Source organism: Scardinius erythrophthalmus, assembly GCF_964197995.2.
Source record: "Scardinius erythrophthalmus genome assembly, chromosome: 11".
In the NCBI taxonomy this organism is placed as follows: domain Eukaryota; kingdom Metazoa; phylum Chordata; class Actinopteri; order Cypriniformes; family Leuciscidae; genus Scardinius; species Scardinius erythrophthalmus.
Genome location: NC_138231.1, coordinates 40,309,707 through 40,327,923, shown reverse-complemented (window position 1 = coordinate 40,327,923; position 18,217 = coordinate 40,309,707). Strand labels below are relative to the sequence as shown.

The 18,217-nt window shown below is 38.6% G+C and overlaps 3 protein-coding genes across 13 annotated transcripts in view; all 3 read left to right on the top strand.

Moving 5' to 3' along the window:
- LOC308698826 (SAM and SH3 domain-containing protein 1-like) overlaps positions 1 to 13,095 on the top strand; it is a 231,575-nt gene extending 218,480 nt beyond the window's left edge. For all 10 annotated transcript variants that reach the window (XM_081379207.1, XM_081379206.1, XM_081379204.1 and 7 more), the window contains 8 exons: positions 386 to 518; positions 1,498 to 1,667; positions 2,026 to 2,232; positions 2,792 to 2,942; positions 5,017 to 5,145; positions 7,462 to 8,402; positions 10,226 to 10,357; positions 10,481 to 13,095. In XM_081379207.1, coding sequence (XP_081235333.1) covers positions 386 to 518; positions 1,498 to 1,667; positions 2,026 to 2,232; positions 2,792 to 2,942; positions 5,017 to 5,145; positions 7,462 to 8,402; positions 10,226 to 10,357; positions 10,481 to 10,741 — 2,124 coding nt within the window. In that variant the 3' untranslated portion in view covers positions 10,742 to 13,095. The remainder of the gene's footprint in view (positions 1 to 385; positions 519 to 1,497; positions 1,668 to 2,025; positions 2,233 to 2,791; positions 2,943 to 5,016; positions 5,146 to 7,461; positions 8,403 to 10,225; positions 10,358 to 10,480) is intronic.
- The window catches only part of hpcal1 (hippocalcin-like 1), a 180,361-nt gene that overhangs the window by 46,965 nt on the left and 115,179 nt on the right, over positions 1 to 18,217 (top strand). The gene's annotated exons all lie outside the window — the stretch shown is intronic.
- usta (uronyl 2-sulfotransferase a) overlaps positions 14,475 to 18,217 on the top strand; it is a 66,841-nt gene continuing 63,098 nt past the window's right edge. Inside the window, exon 1 of one of the 2 annotated variants that reach the window (XM_081378818.1) lies at positions 14,475 to 15,060. In XM_081378818.1, the coding sequence (XP_081234944.1) occupies positions 14,835 to 15,060 (226 nt within the window). In that variant the 5' untranslated portion in view covers positions 14,475 to 14,834. The remainder of the gene's footprint in view (positions 15,061 to 18,217) is intronic. The other variant, XM_081378817.1, reaches the window with a different exon arrangement.

Here is an 18,217-nt window from a genome sequence, read left to right as displayed (position 1 = left end):
ATACACCCTAACTCCCAGGTGGTGTTGAGTACACACTCACTGCCTGTATTCACATACACAAGCCCATTAGGCAAAGCGTTCACATTAATATGACGCGTCTCATCTCTTTTAGCATTTTTTATGTAGATCTGTGTGTGTTAGGCATTGTTGAGAGAATTTCATTTGTCAGCACAGCACATTTGTTCTTCATATTTTGCTCCCCTAATCATATGTTATGTTGTAGTCCCACCTAGTGGTGACGTAGAGGAATTACTGATCTTACAGAAGTGCAGCAAATGTCCATTTTGTGAGCTTTATATTATCTCCATCATCTGCTGTCTATCTTTCTCGATTTGTTTTATAAATAATGATACGCTTTAATTTCTCTTGTTCTTTCTTTGTATAGTCCAGTACAGATGGGACACCCAGTTGTCCTCAGTCTCCTCAGCCAGACACAGACTCTCTAGAGAAGCCCAAACTCAAGGCAGGAGGGTCTGTAGAGAGTCTCCGCAGCTCCCTCAGTGGACAGAGCTCCATGAGTAAGTGTGTTTTTTGTTCTTTGCTAAGGCAAGCATCACTATTGCTTATTCTTCCTTTTACCCTAATTTATAATTGTAATTTGGCGTCGTAATTTTTATTCAAAATGTCGTAACTCAATGTTCTGGTGTATGGCAAGCCATTTTAGCTTAAATTGTACCCAGCGTTACCCGTCGTAATTGCATTTTTACTAGTAAGAATTCAATTAGAGAGCTCTACAATTGAATTCTTACTAGTAGCAATTACAATTAGAGAGCTCTTATTCAATTATTACTAGTAAATATTACAATTACAGAGCTCTCTAATTCAATTATTACTAGTAAGAATGCAATTGCAGAGCTCTTTAATTCAATTACAGAGCTCTGCGATTATACATATCTTTAATTCGTTTTTTTTTTTTACTAGTAAAAATTTAATAAAGAGAGCTCTCTAATTGTAATGTTACTAATAATAATTGAATTAGAGAGCTCTCTAATTGGAATTCTTACTAGTAACAATTCAATTGTAGAGCTCCGAAATTAAAAATGAACGGAAGTCAATGGAGACATATGACTAGTAAAAATTCATTTTGTAGAGCTCTCTAATTGTATTTGCTACTAGTAAGAATTGAATTGTAGAGCTCTATAATTGAATTCTTACTAGTAAAAATGCAATTACGACGAGTAACGCTGGGTACAATTTAAGCTAAAACGGCTTGCCATACTGGTGACAACTAGAGACTTCTCTCTGGTGACTCATGCCGGATTTCTCCAATCATTTAGTCAGCCAATCGACTGCAAGCTTGCATTCTGATCTGCCTCTGTCCAATTAACAACCGATGGATAGAACCAAGTCCCTGCCTACATTTTTCCTTTTTCGATAATCTGTCTACTATTTCATCCCAACTTTTAATATTTGTGCTACGGTTATGAATGATGCCTCAAATCATGCAGATGTTTTTCTGAGCGGTCTTGACTGATGATTGCATTGGTCCTCTCACAGGTGGACAGACTGTGAGCACCACAGACTCATCAGCCAGCAACAGAGAGAGTGTGAGGAGTGAGGATGGGGATGATGAAGAGCCTCCGTACAGAGGCCCATTCTGCGGCAGAGCAAGAGTTCACACTGACTTCACACCGAGTCCGTATGATACAGACTCACTCAAGCTCAAGGTACTGAACACACACAGGAGATTAATCAGATTCATTTCAAATTAATTTGTGTTTAATACTCATTATTTTTAAATTAGACCTTTAGACCTTATTACATAGCTACTTACGGTAGTAAATAAATAAATATGAGTTTAAATCATTTTAATTATATGAGAAGGACAATGCTTTAGGGTGATTCGAGACATTAATCCTATGGTTATTTTTATTTCATATTTGGAAATTTGTTTTTAGTTTCAGGCTTTATCTTAGTATTTATTTTTATTTCAGAGGTTTTTTTTTCTTTTCTTTTTTTTCTTCCATTTTATTGAATAAGAACTTTTATTTAATGGAACTCAATTTCTCTGTTTTTCCTGTTAAGAGAGGAGATGTGATAGATATCATCAGTAAGCCACCCATGGGCACCTGGATGGGTCTGCTCAATAACAAGGTGGGCACGTTTAAGTTCATCTATGTGGATGTGCTGGCTGAAGAAGTGGAGAAGCCCAAACGAGCGGTTCGGAGGAGGAAGGGCAGGCCGCCCAAACCCAGCTCTGTTGAGGAGCTACTGGAGAGGATCAACATGAAGGTGAGAAAAAGACCACACACAACCGTTTTTATTGAATTATGAATTATATACATGTTTAAATTCTGACTGGCATATCTATAATCATCTAACATAAATCTGAGTGTGCGGCTCATCTTTAATCTTTACTGACAGAATGTAAGAGTGGGGTGGGGAGAGATGTGAAAATATAAAAGTGGATCATGTTGGTGTGACTATGAGAATGTGGGATGAGGTCATTTCCCTATGCCATTTAAATTTTTTATTTAAACGCAGAGACATACACACCCTTCAGACCTCCCACAAGCTCCTGGATTATTACATCTCTAAATAACATCACATTACAGACCTTACGGCTACACACAATAGACACCAGGACACATTTAAAGCCTCATTGTGTTGTTTCTTAGTGTGTTAATGGACTATAATGATAGTTGGCTGTCACAATAGAGTTTGAAGTCTGGAAACATTCCCACACATGAATAGTTGAACCACTAGGGTGGAGTGGGGTATTTTTAGCTGTAGGGGTCCTACATAGTGCTACTTCTCTACAGGGTGTTTAATCTGTGTGTGTGTATTTTAGGAGCACATGCCAACGTTCCTATTTAATGGCTATGAAGACCTGGACACGTTTAAGTTACTGGAGGAAGAAGATCTAGATGAGCTCAACATCAAAGACCCCCAACATCGCGCCGTACTGATGACTGCTGTAGAGCTACTGCAGGACTATGACAGTGAGTACGCACACACACATATACAGTATCTCACGAAAGTGAGTACACCCCTCACATTTCAGCAAACATTTTAGTATATCTTTTCAAGGGACAATACTATAGAAATGAAACTTGGATATATTTTAGAGTAGTGAATGTGCTGCTTGAATAGCAGTATATATTCACTGTCCTCCGAAATAACTTAACATACAGCCATTATTGTCAAAATAGCTGACAACAAAAGTGAGTACACCCTAAGTGGTAATAGCTGTACGTCATTTAAACATGCAAAACATGTCCTATTCATCATGTTTATGTTTTTGTCTGCTTGACAGGACCATACAAATGTGTGTATCTTGTATTAGAGCAGTTCAAATTAGTGCTTTGAGTACAATTCTCTCATACTGACCACTGGGTGTTCAACATGGCACCTCATGGAGAAGAACTCTAAGGATCGGAGAATTAGAATTGTTGCTCTCCACAAAGTTGAGCTAGGCTATAAGAAGATTGTTAACACACTGAAACTGAGTTACAGTACAGGCCAGGATCATACAGAGGTTTTCCAAGACGGGTTCCCCTTGGAACAGGCCTAGCAAGGGTCAATCAAAGAAGTTGAATCCTCGTGATGTGCGTCACATGACATGAGTGCTGTCAGCATTGCTTTAGAGGTTGCAGAAGCGGAAGGTCAGCTTGTCAGTGCTCAGACCATACACCACACACTCTTCTGAAGCTGGCTCACAAGAAAACACCACGCAAACAGTTTGCTGAAAGCAACCTGTCCAAGAGCATGAATTACTGGAACCGTGGCCTGATGAGACTAAGATGAACTTGTTTGGCTCAGATGGTGTCCAGCACGTGTGGCGACGCCCTGGTTAGGAGTACCAAGAAAACTGTGTCTTGCCTACAGTCGAGCATGGTGGTGAGAGCATCATGGTCTGGGGCTGCATGAGTTCTGCTGGTACTGGGGAGCTGAGCTTCATTGAGGGAAACATGGATTCCAACATGTACTGCGACATTCTGAAGCTGAACATGATGCCCTCGCTTCAGAAACTGCCGTGCTGAGGAAGCTGAAGCTGAAGGTGATGGAGTGGCCAAGTATGTCTCCAGACCTGATCCCTACTTGAGCACCTGTGGGGCGTCCTCAAGCAGAAGGTGGAGAGGTGCCATGTGTCTTAACATCCAGCAGCTCCATTATGTCATTATGGAGGAGTGGAAGAGGATCCCAGCAACAAACTGTACAGCTCTGGTGAATTCCAGGAGGATTAAGGCAGTGCTAGATAACAATGGTGCTCACACAAAATATTGACACTTTGGACACAGTTTTGACATGTTCACTTAGGGTGTACTCACTTTTGTTGTCAGCTATTTTGACAATAATGGCTGTATGTTGAGTTATTTTCAGAGGACAGTAAATATATACTGCTATTCAAGCAGCACATTCACTACTCTAAAATATATCCAAGTTTAATTTCTATAGTATTGTCCCTTGAGAAGATATACTAAAATGTTTGCTGAAATGTGAGGGGTGTACTCACTTTTGTGAGATACTGTACATCACACCACTGTTTAAAAGTTTAGGGTCTGTTGGGATCATTAGATAGATCAAAAATACTGTAAAAACAGTAATATTGTGAAATATTATTACAATTTAAAATAACCGTTCACTGTTTTTAATGTGCTTTAAAATGTAATTTATTCCTGTAATGGTAAAGCTGAATTTTCAGAAATCGTTCTAATATGCCAATTTGCTGCTCAAGAAACATTAATTTTCCATGTTAAAAACAGTTGTGCTGCTTAATATTTTTGAATACACTGTACTTTTATTTTTTTTCAAGATTAAGTATTAATTTCTTTTTAAAACATTCTTAATGATCCCTAGTTTTGTAGCGGACACATGGATTTACTAAATGCACTCTATATTAAATGTTTATCCTAACAACAAATGTCTGTAATTCATGAACATAGCCATATGTTAGCATTAGCATCCATTAGCTATGACAGTTAATCAGATGACAAGACCATCCACTTTTTCACTTGTTTATTAAAAAAATGTGTAAATGTATGCATTTCCTAACTTGGTGTGTCTGTGTTCTAGGTAGCAGTGATCCGGAGCGCAGCGCCCTCTCTGGCTCTCAGGAGAAACTGCTCTGTGAGGGGCGTGGCCTCATGGCTGACTCCCCACGGGACTCTGGCTGCTACGAAAGCAACGAAAACCTAGAGAATGGTAACCAGGCGCTTGTCTAGCATCTCCATACCAACCGCATCACCATGTCCAGCCTAGTGTAGCAACGCCATGACTTCATCCTCTCACCTCTGGGCCTCTGCCATGACTCAGTGTCCTAACAGCCAATGAGAACCTGTCATCACATCTGGATTTAACCCAAGCCTGTCTGTCTGTCACATCTGCTGTGCCCTGTTCTCTTTCTGCTGCTCTTTTCCAGAGGCGCTCTTATCATCATCCCTTTCTTTTAACTCTCTTATCCAGCCTACACAGACTTCTGCTATTGCTTGCTTCCATTCTGTTAGAAATCAACATTTCCAAAAGCAGCAACCACTCTTGCCATCGCTAACTAATCAAAATACATCCGCTGCTTCAGAGAAATCTAAAGAGAGACCGACAGAAACTCACAGCAGGACTTACACACAGGACGATTTTGAGAATGTTCTCCATGGCAGAACCACCTCAGACTCAATTCAAACTCTATTAAACATCTCTTTCTCCCTCCCTTTGCCATTTCAAGAAATATCACTCCATATTTGTGTGTGGTGTTTGGTGTGGTCATATTGCACAAGTTCTTATGTGCCTAAAAAGAATAGACTTTATAAATGCAAAATATTGTGGCTGCATAGAAGCTACATACAGTTGGAAGCTGATATTTTATGTAGATTATGTAAAAGTAGGAGCTAATCTACTAAGTCTATTTTTAGAGGATTTTATGTAGTGAGAGGACCGTATCTCATTCTGTATTTCCAAAGAAATTCAGTGTTTAAGGGTTTCACTCTTCTGATGCCTTTTTAACCTTATACTGGCATCTTAAAACACTGACTGATCCCTCCTCCTGTTATGTATGTCAAGAGTATGAGTTTGCGTATGTATGTATGTATGTGTGTGTGTGGAGAATGGATCAGAAATTATGTGCAATTTGCCAATGTGGAAAATAAATCCATTCTTTGATCTCCTGCATTCTGGTCAGCTTGCTTTTTTCATCTCTTTTCACCTCCTGACATTATTATTTCTGTGCTGATTACTTTTCCATTTATTTCTTTTAAGAGCAGCAGTACAGAGCTTATTATATTCAATATTGGAGCATATGCTGCTTTGTCACCATCAGTTTTTTGAGTCATTGGTTCTGTTAAAGTATGACTAATGGCCCTGGGAAACAATGCTTTAAATGCAGCCTTGAAGGCTCCTTTCTCTCATTTCCAGATTCTTTGCATCATTTCTCAACCATGACATAATCATTTGTTTGTTTGTTATTTACATTTATCTTTAAGATCCCTGGATATAAATGCTCATTTATCATTTTATTTATTATATATTATTATTTTAATATACAAAATGTTGTGCCTCTGGGAATCTTAAATAGCTTGACTGTCACTAACTCTATACTCAGCATATTAAGTATACTTGATACTTGAGAAAAGATGCCACTTTCAAAATAAATATGATCTGAATTTGTGGTTTTTATCACTTAATGCCTTAACACTCACATTTAACACTCCCCTAATCTTTAACTTGAAACTAACCCTTACATAATCACTAAACATTGAACTGTGAATTGAATTATGCCTCTGGGTGCCTGCTCAACAATGTTACCACTAACCTGTTCAGTAAACATTTGTATTTTCTCATACCTTTACTTCCTTTATAGATACTTGTTCTGTTCTTCTTGCTTGTAAAAAGGGTAGTTCACCAAATAATGAAAATGTCATAATTTACTCACCCTAGTGTTGCTCTAAACCTTTATGACATACTTTTTTCTGCAGACTAAAACATTGAGACCTTTAAAAAATATATATTGTATTTAATGTTTCACATAAGTTATACAGTTTTTAAATTCAAGTGACTTTTATGTATGTACTCCTAAAGTGTGCATTTTAGTACCACAATTTGCTGATATGTACCCTTAAGGTAATAATAGCCATCCGTTGGGGGTAGATAAGATACCTTGGAAGATACTACCTGAAGGTGCAATTTTTTGCATTTTATTTTCTGACAGCATATATTTCAGATTGTAGTAGTTTGGTTTTAATTATGATAATACTCATTAATGCATGAACCAAACCAATAATAGTGTGCATTATTGGTTTGGCTAATGCATCAATGAGAAAGTGGAAGAGCTGTACTCATGTGTGAAAACAAATTGCTACAATACTATCTCTTCCTTTTTAGCATTTTTATGACATCAGGGTTATACTTAGACCCCCCCCCCCCCCCCCCAAAAAAAATAAAAAAATAAACATGAGGTACCTTCTGAAGCCTTTGAGCAATTGTATGTGATTTAATTCATTTATGTGAAAGCACGAATCTCTGTTTCAGGTAAGAGCCGCAAGTCGTCGCACCACAGCCGTGGTTCATCTGGATTTGATTGCGGGGGTGTAAAATCTACAGACTATCCCACTCTTCCCATGACTCACTCCACCGAAGCTCTTCAGCAGCAGGCCAAGAAGGAACGCAAGAAGACCTTTCTGCCCCGGCCCATAAAGAGCTTCAACCTGCGAAGCCTCGGCCTCAAGAAGGGCTCCAAAGCAGCACAAACCTCCCGCATACTGGTCAGCCGAAGCTGTGAGGAGTTGGAGGGCTCCCAGGAGACCCCTGAGTCTTGGAAGCGCTCTCATTCTCTGGGGGATATACACTGGGAGCAGGCCTTCGATCAGAGGAAGGACCAGCGTGGCAGTGAGGATAGAGGCAGACCGGAGAGAGAAAAAAATACAGATCCTGTAGAATCAAAACAGGACCAGAGTTTTGTTGGAAGAGAGACAGGCTCGCTGCAGAGACCTATGGTTCCCACACAGCTTCCTCTCAGCCTGGTCAGTCAATTGCCTGCTGCTCAGATCTCAAACCGCCAACCTGTCTCTGCCCCGACTAGCCCGGCTCCACGGACTCACCCTAAAAAGCCACCTGTCCCACCTCCTGTGCCTGCTAAAAAGTCCAAAGAACATCTGCCAAATGGTCTGCGCCACCCTCCACTGGTGCTTTCTGGTTCGGTGCCAAATACCCCAACCCTACCCCCAAAACCCATATACACCCCAACTACTCCCTCCGAGAGTTCTCCAGTATCACCAGGTGAATCTCCCGCTGCTCTGAGTCCACCCTGGCTGTCTGACCTGCCTGAATCAGCATGTCGTCAGATCCACGGTGCTAAAGTCGCCCTTAGCAGGAAGATCTCCCACGCCAAAATGGTTGACCTCGAGACTCTGCTGGAGGACAGGATGCGCTCGGAAGGGATTGACCTCACTGAAGAGCCATACTCCGATAAAGTAAGTAATGCTGTGTTCACTTTTCGAAATCTTAAAATGCCAAATGGGACACCGTATGACAGGGTTCCTCATATCCCTTCCTGGAAGGCAAAGAAGAATAGCTCTAATTTATCTCGAAGAATACATGTTATTTTCTAGTAACTCTGAAGACCTTGATTGGCTTGCTCAGATGTCTTTGTGCTTGGAGCTACACTCTTCAGGACAGTGAAGAACTCTAGGGATTTGAGGAACCCTGCTTATGGACTTCATGTTCAAGTGACTGTTTTTATAAGTTTTTATAAAATGCGTCATATGGAGAAAATGGTGTGGGAAATGGTGGCACTATAGCAGTTTAGCAGTCTAAACAGAAACACAATGATTACCAGTTGGAGGCTTGACTCAACCATGCCACTGTCCCTGGAAAGTCATGGCCGGTTTATTTTTTCCTTCCATTTACTGCTGGAAGTTCTTTTGCAAGTGTCAAGAGAAACGGAAAGAAGCATACATTTTAATCAGTGCTCATCCAAACGCTAATTTCCACTCATTAACTTTCATACAAGACATCCGTATAGTACCTATAGGTCTCTGTACAATTATTTGTCCTTATCTCCTTTTCTTTAGCTATTTTTAATTGCTAAAAATGCATGACTTAGGACAGACATAACTATCACATATCCTGTATCCTTAAAAAAGTAATTTCAGTCATGCCAGCAATAGCAGTGGAAAAGTGGAAGGATTGGAAGACTAGCCTTTTGTGTAATTTATAAGCAGGGAGTTTAGTATTCATAGAACATCTCAAATCAGGTTCATATTCTTGAGTCCTTGGAGTCCACTGCACGTCCATCAACAAACCTGATTCCAAATCACTTCTTTGAGGTTATCACAAACAAAAAGGTGAACAAGAGGTGAAAAATGTCCCCTTTCTAAAGTAAAAACACTGGAGCAGCTTGAGGTTTCAGACCGCACAGACTGCCTGGAGTTTTAGTGCTTTTTATTGGCAGCCAATCCAATTATGCCTGGACCCACAGCCTATCAGATGGATCTCATATTAGGCACAAGAAATATTTGAATCTCTTTGAGTAGATTTTGAATTAATCCCTCAGTTAACAAGATGCTTATAAGTTGTATATACAGTCTCCTCTCGCAGCTTGTTTGCTGTTCATTGTTTGATTTCCCAGAGGAGCGTTAACACTGTGGCTCTCATGTGCTATTGGATTGTTGATTTGTTCACAAAGTGAATGGCCGAGTATTTCCATTATTGAGATTTACTACAATTAAAAAACTGATTGGTTTGCAATATTATAAAGCCACACTGTTTATTTTAGAGAACCAAGATGGTCATTTGGTGTGCTAACAAAGACATCCAGGAAAGGATTAAACTGGATCTGTTACGCCACACAGGGTGATGTTAGCTTTAAAGCGCTGAATCTCACATTAAACAAACAATTTAGTCTCGCTCTCCTTGTAATGCTATAATTGCCACATAAAGTTTGCTTGTTTGTGAGTCAACCTCCATTTCCAAGTATGCTCGGTCCCTACCACCCGTAAAATCAATTAAAAAGCCACATGAAGTGAAGTTTATGATCTGATAATTTCTGTTGTTATTGAGTCCACAGCCTGAGACAAACGTTGCTCCGCTCACATTAGCTGAGCGCTAATCACAGCTTAGCTTGACTCAATGCAGTGTTAGCAAAGAGAATTCTCCTCATATTTTGTATATTTTGAAGACCGGACTTGTGTGTCTCTTAGGGGTTGTAAAGTTTCTGAGGTGATTTAACCGAGGTGGCGAACTCCGCTAGATCTTGTTATCCTGGCTAATCTTTCCCTTTCTCTCCGTTTCTTAGCACGGCCGTTGTGGTATTCCTCAGCTCTTAGTACAGAGGTACTCGGAGGACTTCCAGCAACCAGTGAAGGACGTGGCGTCCAGTCTGGATCAGATCAGAGTTAAACAGCTCCGTAAGGAGCACCGCATGGCTGTGAGTTACTTTCGCAGATTTCTTTAGCACATTCATGCGAGTCAGATTAGATCATGATACTCTTTATTTACTTGACTGCATTAGCACTGACATTTGGTCTTTGTGTTTTCTTTCTCTCTGCAGATTCCCTCGGGAGGTTTGACTGACATGTGTCGGAAGCCAGCGTCTCCTGTTCATTTGAGCTCTGTGCCTGATTGGCTCGTGTCGATCGGAATGCCCATGTATTCTGCCCCTCTATTGGCTGCAGGCTTTGACACGCTGGGTCGTGTGTCATCCTTAAACGAGACAAGAGCGAGGGAAGCTGGCTTGAAGGAGGACCATCACATACGCATTCTTCTCAGTGAAGCCCAACTAGTCACAGCCAGCAGCTCAGGGCAGTCATAATACTAAAATGAGCTATTATGAACTAGAATAAATGGATCAACTCGGACCTGGACAACAGCTGCCGAATTTTCCCCCAATTTTTTTCGTCTTATAATCTCAAGCCTTTTGGCATTTACAGAAACAGAAATGGCTGATCTGCCTTCCAAGGACTGTTATTGTGGGCTTATCAACAGATGTTTCCATAGAAACACCTAGTTCGGGCCTGAAAGGACCGCCTGTCGAAAGAAAGCACACTTTTTTCTGAAAATGTATGCTTTTGTATGAATTTAAAGACTGTTTTGAAACCCTTTCTCGCTTTTTCGGGAAGCGTGAGATTTATTTAGAAAAAAGAAAAAAAACTGTAAAGGAAAAAAGGTTTTGTGCTTATTGAAGCACGTGAATATCAAGAGTATGTCACCTGGCCAAAGCAATGTCATTTCATGCAGGTTTTGTTCATAGAATATTACTTTATCTCTCAAAGCATACAGTATATCAAAGTAAAGGGTGTTTCTAAAATTCCCAAAAGCATGAAGTTGCCATATGGGGATATTCAGAGCAATGCACATTTTGATTTCAGGCCAATAGTTGGTCACGGTTTTAGCAAGTATGTACTATGTTGTACAAACCGTTGCATTCGTTTCTTTCTTCGTGGTTACATTTTAGCATCACTCCTTGTATTACGCTTAATATAATACTTTATATTTACAGCACATTTAATCTTCCCAGTCTTCTAAACACACAATATTCACACAGTATGCATCATATCAAAGTTTATTACTGTATCGATTTATGTTGCCCGTTATACTCGTGCATCTCTCATCATACTCATCTCTGATGCGACTGATGCATCACACAGCTGTGGTTTTCTTGCTGGAGTGAAATGTGTACAGGTGTTTATCTTCTTTTTCTTACGCCCCAGATTGCCTTGCACTTTGACTGGGGTGTTGAAGACATTTTGAATCTTAGAAAAAGCCTCAAGCTCTTGAAAGCACACAGTCTTAGCCTTAAAATAAGTCCATCAAATCAAAACTGATAATGAATAGCTTGGAGGAGCGTTCTGACTCTAGTGACCTTCACAAAGCTGGGGCTTCAGCCATGATTTCAAAATTAGGAAGAAAGATCATGAAGCGTTATTTATGTTTTGATTTTTCAAGTGAAAGTCAGTCACATAACCACATTATTGTGTTGTTTTTGTTTGTGAGGAAAAAAAGGATGATTGATTTACAGTTATTTTTGATTATTTTGTTTGCCATTCAGAACACATTGCTAATGACGTTTGTGTGTGTGTTTTTCAGGGAGAATAAGGTGTTATGAGGTAACTGGGGATGGACATAACTTTACTTATGTCTCGCTCGCTCGCTCCTAAGTGAAAACTGAGCTTGAAGTACAAGGTTAGCCGACAGACGTGACAGATTTAAAGCATTACATTGCTCCAAATTAAGCACAATGAAGAGAGTTTCTCGTACAATCACTCTCAGGTGGTTTTTGATTGAGAATTCGCCTTGTTTCAGTACATGCAGGTGCTTCTAAAGATCTTACGGAAAGACACCGGTCATGCTTCCCCAAGGCCTTGCAGTTTTATGAAACGGTGTCTTTTAGAGTTGTATGTCTCCCTCATGTCAGTTTCTCTTGTATGTGTACTGCAGCACAATTTCTAGACCATAACGCTCAAGAATTTAATGAACATTTTAAATTGCCGTAGAGAATCGTTAGATTCCTTTATATCAGAATGGTTGCCTTCAGATTGCTATCAGATGAGTGATTTGATAACAATGAGGCTTTTTATGTATTTAAAATCGAAAATATATTTCATGAAATGTTACTGTAAAAAAAAAAAAAGCACTTTATTAAAGAATGAATTTTTTTTTAATTCCATTGTGGAGAAAATGAGATTACAAATCAACACTTTTACAGTTTCTCTCTCTCTTTTTTTTTTAACATGTTTGTTTTCAGGTCAAATGTGGATGGTTGAGTTGAGCTGTTTAAATATCAAATCTGTTAAAAATATAATCACTTGTTAATTAATTACAGAACTAACCATGACCAGTTAATTATTTCAACTTAAATGATATAAAACTGGGTCTTAATTACATATATGAAATGATTAACTGTGGTTGCACATTCTGTATATGTAATTGATATTTAAAATAACTTATTTTTGCTTTTACATCAAATGTAATTATTAGCTGTATTATACATCATAGAGCAATACTCTTTCACCTATAGTTAGCAAGTGACATGCTTCAGTGACCATTGTAAAATACATGTATAAAAATGATTTTATCTGGTTTCAGTTCGCTAATGATTGTCCATAAAGGTTTTGCTTGTGTATTTACAAACAAAAATGTCTTAAAATATTTGTCCCTTTGAGGTGTAATAAAAAAAGAATATCATACACACTGACTGCTCTTCCTTACTGTACGTGTCTGTGTGTGTTTTCAGCATCATTACTCCACTCTTCAGTGTCACATGATCCTTCAGAAATCATTCTAATATGATGATTTGCTGTTCAAGAAACCTTCCTTATTAGAATGAGTGTTTTTATAGAAATCATGATACGTTGTTTTTAAAAGATTCTTTGAAAAATAGAACGTTTAAAAGTATCTGAAATAGAAATCTATAAAAAACATTATTTACTATCTATTTAAAAGTCTTTACTGCACTTTTGATCAACTGAATACATCCTTGTTGAAATATTATATTGACCACAAACTTTTGAACAGTATATTATTTCTCAGCCTGTCTGATACAAAAGGTCAGTGAGACAACCCTATTTCACCAAAATTTTAAAAGAAATATCAAAGTCTTCATGCTTTCAACAGATTTACAATTATATACCCATGTGCGTACACTTTACGGCAAAGTGACCCAATATCATTTATTTCTAAGTACAAATAACTAGTTTCAACAGTAGGCTACAAATAAACGTCGTAATTTGAGAACATGTAAACTAATCTTTATTTTATAATTTTGCTTTCTTTTGATAAAATAGTTAAAAGCAAACGCTGCTTAAGACTTGAAATTTTATCATTGTCCACCCTTTGATTTGGCAATCACCAGACATGATAATATTCCGGGTGGGTTAAATAAAGACATATTTCATTTGATTTACAATGCTTCAGTGAAATAAAAGATATAGTGTTGCACTATAAATAAAACCATTGTGAGACAGACTGCTTTTATCATTCTTCTAACACTTACTTACATGCCTGAAAGAGTCAAATTTAGTTTTTTTTTTTTTTTTTTCGTTCAAATGGTCAAAATCTGCTCACTCATAAACCTTACTCTTGGCTGAATATTTAATTAAAATGGTTTCTATCTTTGTGCCTTAACAATAATGACCTGGAAATATGCCTCGTTTTTACACTGAAGCCTTCTGCCACTCTGACAAATGCCACGCTTTCATGATAGATAGATAGATAGATAGATAGATAGATAGATAGATAGATAGATAGATAGATAGATAGATAGATAGATAGATAGATAGATAGATAGATAGATAGATAGATAGATAGATAGATAGATAGATAGATAGATAGATAGATAGATAGATAGATAGATAGATAGATAGATAGATAGATAGATAGATAGGTCAACATTTGAAGTGGATCAAAACCTTTCATCAAAGTTATACATGAATTTGGAAATATACCCGTTCTTGTCTTAGGAGGACTACTTTGATGAACTTTTTTGATCCACTTCAAATGTTGACTACGATAGATAGATTGATCGAATAATTAGTGGATTTGATGCTGATGCGTGATGGTGTCTCGAGCGCTTTCACGCGTCTTCCGCCTGGTGGTGCTGAGCTGCACACGGCAGCGCGTGAGCGGGAATTCGGTTGAACTTTTTCCTCCACATTCGGTAATCTGACACCGACACTAACCCCAAAAAGCAGAGGATGGATTCCCAACTTCATTCGCAAAAATAGCTCAGCAAGAGCAGACGAGAAAACACGGCCGAGCAGGGGACGAACACCTGAACGCCTCCGTTCTCGCGCGCGCATTTAATCTGTGAAGCGGCTTCAGTTTTTGTTTAAATGTTGGCTGAAAAGTTTTTATCTAAAGAGGCGGATGGGTGACGACCATTCTCGGCGCTTCCATGTGAGGAGACGATGAAGAATTACAGCAGCAGTCCCCGTCTAAACAATCACAGCGCGAGTCACAGCACAGATCGCAACAGCAGAAAGGGATTCTGGTTATCGGCTCTCAGGCTTCGCTTCTCCCTGCGCGATTATGCGTTCTGCATGGCCACACTGCTGCTCTTCTGTCTCGGCTCACTGTTTTACCAGCTGAACGGAGGACCCCCTAAAGTTCTGCTGGAGATCAGGCAGTATCTCGGTAAGATTCGCGCTCTTCCTCTCGCTTTCCCCCGTGTTTGGATACTTGTACCGACTGCTGTCTCGTCGCGGCATTAAAGTATCCAACATTTCCTCTGTGTGTCGCCGAGGTAGATGTTGGATTCCCACGGGTTTCTGTGCGTTCTCTTGAATAGACGTGTTCGGACAGGTTTGCTTTTCCGCGTCCTCACTTTTCGGTGACTCTAAGGAAAACGTGTGTGGAGTCAGACCTGTTTTGGGGGGTATTTACATATGTAAAATACGTTTTAAAGAGATAGTTGATTAAAAAAAACATTAAATTCTTTCATAATTGACTCACCCACATGGTGTTCCAAACCTGTATGATTTTTTTCTTTCTTTGGAACACAATGTTATTCAGAATGACCCCAGTCACAATTAACTTGGCATCTTTTTCCCCAACAAATCAAAGTTAATGGGCACTGGGAAACTTGTCACTTGAAGAAAGTCATATTTAGAATAACATGAGTGTAAGTAATAGCAAACTTATTTTTGGGTGAACTATCCATTTAACTTGTAATAAATTAGATAGAAGAACTGTTTGTTTTCCATATTCAGTCTGTATGCAGTTATGTCTATTCACAAACACTACAGAAAGCCATCTGATATAAAGTACTTGTCATGTTCACTCTGTCAAAGCAGTCCAACCCATATTTCATGCTGCATCTTAAATTCAACAGGCATCAACTTTTGTGTGTTATTTCTATCTTTTATGCATGATCTGTATGTGTTTAACACTTGCACTATAGTTTGCTAAAGGCTATTCAGAGGTTAGTGAAGTCTTTGTCTGCCTTGGTAAAGCAAGAAAACGTTTTGATACAAGTTTTAACCTTTGATTTGGGGTTTGGCAATATAGCCTATTTGTAGTCCATATGTATATAGACAAGATCAGGTGTAGTTGTCTCACATGGGCAATAAAGAGACTTTATAATTCCATTTTTTATTGTTTAATTTTTGCTGTATGTTTCATTGGGACAAAAGAAACAAATGACTAGTTAGTCTTGCCTATTTCTGCACTTGAATTTAGGTATGTTCAGCTGTTCAGTTGAGGAGGTCTATTAGAGAGAGAGCGATAACATATGGGTCATCAAGTGTAGTCGTAAAGAGTAGTCTGTGTCATTGTGTTGGTATGAAATTGAGAATAACATTAGCATGAGCAGTGCATGCTTGCTTTCGTTCTGCTAGTTTTTGTGAGAGGGGTCAGTGGCAGATTACTTACTGATCTATAATCTGTCAGGTCATCTAACCCTATAAAGGCTGTTTCATATTTGATACATGCATTTCTAAGACCTTTTTATCAACATGATCAAAACTTTGCAATCTCAAAATTCTACCATCTGTTAGATAGTTCATATACTTTTTAAGTAAATAAAAGGCCCAGCATACTTCTAAAAATGTTGTCCAGTCGAACATGTTGTCCGAACTTTTACTGGACTGATGCAACTTAAGTTTACTTGATTATCATTTACTCCACCATCATTTACTATTCCTGGCTGCCTAACATCTCCTTTTGTATTCCACGGATAGAAAAAAAAAACTATACAGGCTAACAACAAGAGGGTGAATAATATATAAATTAACTTTCATTTTTATTGGTGAACTATTCCTTTAAGCAAAGTCAGTGATGCATTCTTAAGGTATACTAGAGCTTTTTCCAAGTGACTGCTAAGTGGTTTGTCATCCACTTTGATCTGCTCAAGCCTCACCCTTTACCATCAACACCTTCACCAGGAGCGCCCACGGTTGCCAGTCAGCTCCTAAACTCCCCAAAACACACTACACAGAGCCAGCCTTGTACACTGCTAGAGGAAAGTGCAGAAGCCTTGTAATGTTACAGCCACATGTGCATGTGGAGAGATCGCAGTTCTTTAAACCTCAATTCGTAAAAAAAAATCAACCATCCTCAATGAAATTAAAGGTAGAGTATGCAATTTCTGGAGCAGCTAGCTTTTTTAAAGCATGACACCCCCCCCCCCCCCCTCCTCCCCTCCTCCTCTTCAGAGAATCTCCAAAATGCATGAATACACAAAGCAGAGTTTATAAAGTGTCACGAGATGAGAGATGGCGGTAGGACATCATACCATTTTGAACCAAACATTTTATGGTCCTACACCTTCCACAGATGGTATACAATGGGGCTAAAGGTTCACCGGGGTAAAAAGCGCCCTTTTATTTTATTTCCCTCTTAACCACTAGATGGCACAAACTTGCCACAGCACTTTCAAAAACACCAGCTTTTCAAGATGCACGTGGAAATTTGGCTGATCCTTGACGCGATCACGGGCAGCAGCGCAAAGTTGATTCTGTGCTAATTTGATCTAATATTTGATGTTTTTTTGTATATTTAAGTAGCAAATGAGAATCGCTAAAATTATTGAATACATTTTGAGACAAAGGTCTTGTTAATGATTTTCAGGTTTGTTCAAGGTAATTATGATTTATTATATTTAACAATTATAATTATTGAACAACAAAGAATTATTTTATTTATCAAAATAAATATAACATTGTACAAACTTTGCTGAAGTGGTTGTTTTGAACAAGTATTTACTTAGACATTATTTAAAACATATTATTTTACCTAAAGTATTTGTTAAAGGGTCATGACACCCCCCTCTTTAAGCTCAAGTCTAGCTCACAATCTTTTTGAAAAATGCAACTTAATTGGGCGTGGTGGCTGTGAGAAGAAGGGAGGGGAGTGGGTGTGGTATGGCACGGCAGGGGAGAGGGGAGGGTGGAAACTGTCATCGCCAGTGGCCCATGCATGCATATCGACTGTCACTAAAAATCAGTGGTAAAACGTGAGAAAATGCTAGATTTTTTTTATAGCTGGCAAAGTTATAGTCTAATGAAATACACTTGACACCTTATAATTGTATTTAAAACATATAAATGCACATGTATATGTATAATTATGTCATTATAAAATATATATTTGTTTATATACACACTATAAATGCATATATTTGAAAATAAAAAGAAATTCGCTTAAAAAAAAAAAACGTTCCGTACATAGCCTAGATCCCACATAATAAAGATGGACAGTGACATAGAAATTTGCACAAATTAAGCATACGTTCCATACAATTGAGGTATTATCGAAATATCTAAATTTTAATAACGAGTGATTATTTAACAAA